This window comes from Octopus sinensis, linkage group LG21 (genome assembly GCF_006345805.1).
Source record: "Octopus sinensis linkage group LG21, ASM634580v1, whole genome shotgun sequence".
NCBI lineage: Eukaryota > Metazoa > Mollusca > Cephalopoda > Octopoda > Octopodidae > Octopus > Octopus sinensis.
In genome coordinates, this window is record NC_043017.1 from 17,924,650 (window position 1) to 17,930,649 (window position 6,000).

The 6,000-nt window shown below is 32.3% G+C and overlaps 1 protein-coding gene across 3 annotated transcripts in view; it reads left to right on the top strand.

Moving 5' to 3' along the window:
• The window catches only part of LOC115222888, a 146,839-nt gene extending 142,466 nt beyond the window's left edge, over positions 1-4,373 (top strand). For all 3 annotated transcript variants that reach the window (XM_029793271.2, XM_036512013.1, XM_036512014.1), the window contains one exon: positions 449-4,373. In XM_029793271.2, the coding sequence (XP_029649131.1) occupies positions 449-481 (33 nt within the window). In that variant the 3' untranslated portion in view covers positions 482-4,373. The remainder of the gene's footprint in view (positions 1-448) is intronic.
• Positions 4,374-6,000: the final 1,627 nt, after the last annotated feature.

Sequence of the window (6,000 nt, forward strand, 5' to 3'; positions counted from 1 at the left end):
GCATATAACTCCTTCAAATTTTTTTATATTTTGGAATTTTCAGAAAATATTTGGAAATTTGTGTTCTACACATGGGAATTCATACAACTATGCAAAAAAAAAAATGGTGTTTGTTTTTTGATTTTTCAAAATTAAACAAAAATTTTTTTCCAAACTTTTTTCTTTTAAATCACAGTTTAAAATACAGGCTTATGGGGAGAAAGATATTGACAGCACTTGTTGGATTCTATAGGATTAAGTGATCCCTTACTTGAAAAAACTGGTCAGGAAGAGCATCTGGCTGTAAAATATAATGTTTTCCCAACATTCTATGTCTGCATATGTATTCATGCATGGAAAAATATATGGTAGTAAGTGAATGAATGAATGTGTGTGTGTGTGTACGTGCATACATATACACATTATATATATGTATATATATTTTGATATTTTTCTATTTTTGTTTCAGGGCAAAGATTACTGCTCTGAAGAGGAAACGTAGCAGATGTCCAGTGGGTGACTAGCACAGGCTTTATGTGGGTTCCCTTTCTGACGGCACTTCCAAATCAAAACAAAACAAAACAATCATTTTAAACAACAACAGTAATAATTATAGTAATAATAATAATAATAACAACAACTAACACAAAGACTGGAGACAACTAAAAGCCCAGCCACTATTCAGCCAGCATTCAGTTCGACCCTACCTATGACAGAGCTTTCATATCTCTCTTTGACTTTTACATTGCCATCTGCAATACCAATAGCTTTAAAAGCTTGCTCGTAACAATTTAATCATGATGATGATGATAATAATGATGATATTGACAATAATAAGGAATTATAGTAATTTAAGTTTTATACACATACACTCACATATATGTCCATATATGCATGTGTGTGTGTGTCTATATACATATATGTATATGTGTGTGTGTATAAATATATATAAACACACATATAGCCACTTTAAGCATACAAGCCAACAAACAAAAAAATCCAAACAGTATTCTCTTTCGTCAATATAATTCTCCAGGAGTGATGTTAGCACCAGCATTATCATTGTCATCACCATCACCCCACCACACACACACACACACACACACACACTACTGTACTCTCAATACCACACCATACATTTCTTGAATAAAACAACAAAACTTTTAAAAGAATTGTGAAAAATTTGTTAAAAATGGAATTCTCCCAATTTCAAAGGAAAGAAACTTAGGAAGAGAACTAAGTAAAAGTGAACAAAAGAATAAAGAAAATAAAGAAAGAAAGAATGAATGAAGGAAAATAGAATGACAGAAAGGAAAGAAGAAAGAGTGTAGAAGAGATTTTCTATTTAAAGCCAACATTTTCACAAATATTGTGAATGAAGAACTGAAGAAAGAAGAAATTCTTCGTGTCTGCTACCCTGATTTTATATGTCTAAAAGAATTCTTTGAGACTGTTCTGACTCTTTGCTGCCATAGTTTACTAAAAAGACGTGCAATATATATTCTTTGGAAGTTTCTAACCCTAACCCTTCACCTGAAAGAAATCTAAAAGCAACAAAATTTCTTGTGTTTTTTTTTTATTCCTTTTTTTACCTCCTCTTCATCACTACTACTACTATTCACCTTCATCTTCAGATTGGGGGAAATCTTTGTGTGGCCTGTTGACATGCTAGAAACAAGTAGTCAAGTACCTTCCTTAAACCCTACCTTTTACCCAATTGTCTTAAATAAGCATAAACATTAGACAAAGTTTATGAAACTTTAAATGGAACGGTTTTGATCATAGATATACTCAATCGGGACTGACCTGCCCGTGGTTATACAATAACAGCAACATTTTTACTCCATTTCTCTGACTTACTGTTTTAATTAGGTTGAAATAAATTCCAACCTAAAACACTGGAACTTAACATGTTACATCTTCATTCCATCCTTTCATTCCAACTCCACAACCCATCATCCGAACCATTCCCCTGCATCAACCTCTCTTCTTAATTGAACAGATTTTCTTTTTCTATTTGCTTGTTGTTATAAATCTTTAAAAGTTGTTTGTGTTACTCCCTTTGACATTTTCCCCCTTGTGCCATTCCTTTTCTTTGATCTCAAACCACATCACATTGATAATAACTCTAGCATATTTACTAGGTGCACGCAACGCTGCAGGCTTCAGAAGTTTGAGACCATGTGGTTTCTGGTTCAATCCCACTGCATGGCAAATGTCTTTTCCTACAGTTTCATTGAGTGAAATTTTGAGACTTTACCAGAGCTGGTCATAGCTGTGTATGCTTGTCTGCATGTGTGTGTGTTTGTTTTCACTTGTCTTTTCCAATTCACCACAGGGGCAGTGTTTCTGTTCTGCCACTGCTGTGATTCCAAGTGTGGCAATCCCAATGGAATAAAGTAGCTGACTTGAAACAAGTGTGGAATGGCACCAACAGTGGCAAGTTTTGTACAGTCCATGCCATCTTGGAAAAGCAAGGATGATGAATGTGTGTGTGTATGGTGATGAATATGATATGATGTGTGATATGTATGTGATGATGAATATCATATGGGATAACAAACAAAAATCATTCACCCATCAACCACTCACTTTCTCAAAACAAAAATCCCCATTAAAAAAAGAAATATATTTATTTAAGATCTCACGCAAACCTGTGTTGAAATTATTTGGGGGAGAAGAGAGACACACACAGACACACAGACAGAAATATCACTTTTTTTGCTTTTTTTTAACTATTTTTTTAAAATTGAGGTAAAAATGTTAAAAATGTTAATTTCAAAAAATAATTTTAAAAATAGATAAAAAGAGAAAGTTTATTGCATGGATGAGAGATAATTAGAAAGAAATAATTGAGATGTTAAAAAGAACAATAACAGATAAAATGAAGGGGCTGGTGTGATTTTTTTTTTTTTTAGGATGGAACTGCAATGAGGAAGGAAAATGTTATTTTGGTCTGTTTTAAACCTATAAAACTTGTTGGCGAGTTTTTTGTTTTTGTTTTTAGCAAAGATGAGAGAGAAAAGAATATATTAAATACAACAACAGTAAATGTGTTTGGAGATTTCTTTTTTCTAAATCTAACAAAAAAAAAACGTCTTTTTTTGAGACGTGAAATAGCTCAATGTGATACGATATTAAAAATTTTAAAAAAACATTTTTTTAAAGAAAAAAGCAAATTACAAACTGATTTTAACTTTTAAGTGATATGATGGTGATGATAATGTTGATAATAATGATAATAATAATAATAATAATAATAATTGAATAAAGTTGAGATGGTGACGAAAATTTAAATAGAGAAATAAAAATTAACAGTTGATCCCATCCCAACTTCTCTTTCTCCCCACACAGTAAATAACAAAAATACCTGCCACAAAAAGAACTGTTTCTTTTTTCTTTAGTTTTAGGGTTTGTTCTGTTGATACATTAAATAAAAAAAAAGTGATTAAAGAGAAAAAACAAGAAAAAAGGGTGAAAATTGTGATTTTTTTTTTCTTTGAATATTGAAAAAAAAAGCAAATATATCTATTTGATTTTTAACCATCTTTTCCTTCAAAGGTTAATCATTTTGCTTGTAACAAAACCAAAAAATATGCTACACATTTTCTCACACACATTCACTGCTAAAAGACAAAAGCAGTTGTTGCCCCAATCTCCAGTCCTTCACATGACAGAGAGTTCCGTCACTTTAGTTCATTCATATTATATTGACATTATTTTTGTGTCCCTTTTTTTAATTTTTTTTTTCCATTGCATCATCAACAACAATCACAATTGTTACAATCTACTGATATTTCCTCAGTAAATCTTGTTTCCAGCTTTCTGTTGGTCATTGTATCTACTCGGACCACAAACAGGATGTCGACACGTGTGACTGTTGCTACATGTCTAAATCTAAAGATGAATCCATGTGGTCAGACTACATTAAAATTTATATTTATTTCATATGTAAATGTGTGCATGTTTTCTTGAATGTAATTGCATTAATATTTGTTGCATGCATTATGTGTCTTGTATGTATGTGTGTATAAAACTGCATTAACATTAGCTACATGCATTATGTATGTGTATAATATGTGTGTTTGTATATGCATGTAGATATATATAGTTTGGTGGGTTGAAAATGCATTTGAGTCTTAAAAGAAATTGTAGTTTTAAAATTTTGTGACAAATTCGACATTTTATTTTTGTTTTGTTTTGTAATGGCAAATACAAAAAAGTTTAGGAGAGATTGAAAGTACAATATTTATTAAGCTTCACAGAGAAAAACAGTAATACAGGTTCAGATGTTCAATGAATTTCATAACAGTCATATGTGATCGAAAGTTCAATAACATTGAGTTATATTAACAATATAACTCAAGTTATAAGTTTTTAAAAGAGTCAGGAAAAAAAAAGGAAAGAAACAAAAAAGGATTTTTTAACGATTTCTTTCATAGTGCATGAAAGAGGATTCTTTGTTACTGGTATTGCTGGCAAGCTGGCAGAAACGTTAGCACGCCAGGCGAAATGCTTTGCGGTATTTCGTCTGCTGCTACATTCTGAGTTCAAATTCTGCCGAGGTTGACTTTGCCTTTCATCCTTTCGGGGTCGATTAAATAAGTACCAGTTATGCAATGAGGTCGATATAATCGACTTAATCCATTTGTCCTTGTTTGTCCCCTCTGTGTTTAGCCCCTTGTGGTCAGTAAAGAAATAGGTATTGCTGGTGAGAGCTTAAATACCCTGTCGATTTAATCAATAATAAAATTGAACATGCAAAACAATTGACATCCAAGAATTATGAAAAACAAGAGAACCCCTTGATACACTTAGCACTTGACCTTATGTGTCAACACACAATCCAACATGGAAGCATGCAATATCAAGCCATCAGAATATACACCCTTTTGATGAGTAACCTGCAAATGAAAAAAGAACTTGAGGCACATAAAATTATTAAAAGTAAAACACAACCTAAGTCCCTAAAAAATCTACCCACTAGAGTCAAATTACCTGTCAAAATATAACCCCAGTAGTAAAAAAAATGTAACCGCTTTAATCGCATCAACTTTATGGAAGGTTCACCGTGTCAATTCAATTCCGAGCAAACATTACTTATAAAAATCTGTTCACCTGTACACTGAGGAACTTAATTTATATACCCAAATGCAGCAGGTGTGGTGGGGATTACACAGGTCAAATGAGCTTGACTTTGAAGGACAGAATGACAGTACACAGGCAACAGATTCAGGACCCCACAACTAGGAAAATTCCCATAAGATCTGTGCCCCGTGTCTAAAATATCAAATTTTCCCTGTGTGTCAAAGCACTGGAATCACCTGCCCAATTCTGATTGAATAAAAAAAATATATTTAAAGAATATAAACCACAACTGAATTACCCTGTAACAATACACCAGAATGGGAAAACTCAGTTTATTCCTGAAAAATTACTAGAAACAACAAACATAAATTAAAAGTTTAAGTAACGGATTCAAAACCCTAACTTCAAGCCACTGTACAATTACACCTTGCACTTTCTCAAACACCAGTTGCTGTTGTCACTTCAGGCTAAAACAGATTTTCTAGTCAAAGCCGGACCCTCAGGAAAAAAAAACAAACATTCAATTAACAGAGACCAGTGGCTTCTTAAAGAAATCAATCAATCAGAGCACTGATCAAAGACAAGTGACATATTCCGGTAGCCAGCCAACCAAAATGGCAGAAAAAGCAAGTCACATCATTAAATTTGAACCTATACCTTAAAAACCTATATTTACAAACAATTTCAGCTTTAAACAGTTCAGTCTATCATCAGGGAACTAGTGACAAAGAATTCTCCTTCATGCACTATGACAGAAATATCTTTAATTTTTATTCTTTTAATAACCTCATCCTATCTTATTGTTAACATAACTCAATGTTACTGAATTTTCAATTTTATATGTCTTATGAAATTCATTGAAAATTTAAACATGTATTACTGTCTATGTCTGTGAAACTTACTGAATATTGGAATTTGTATGAACATTTGATT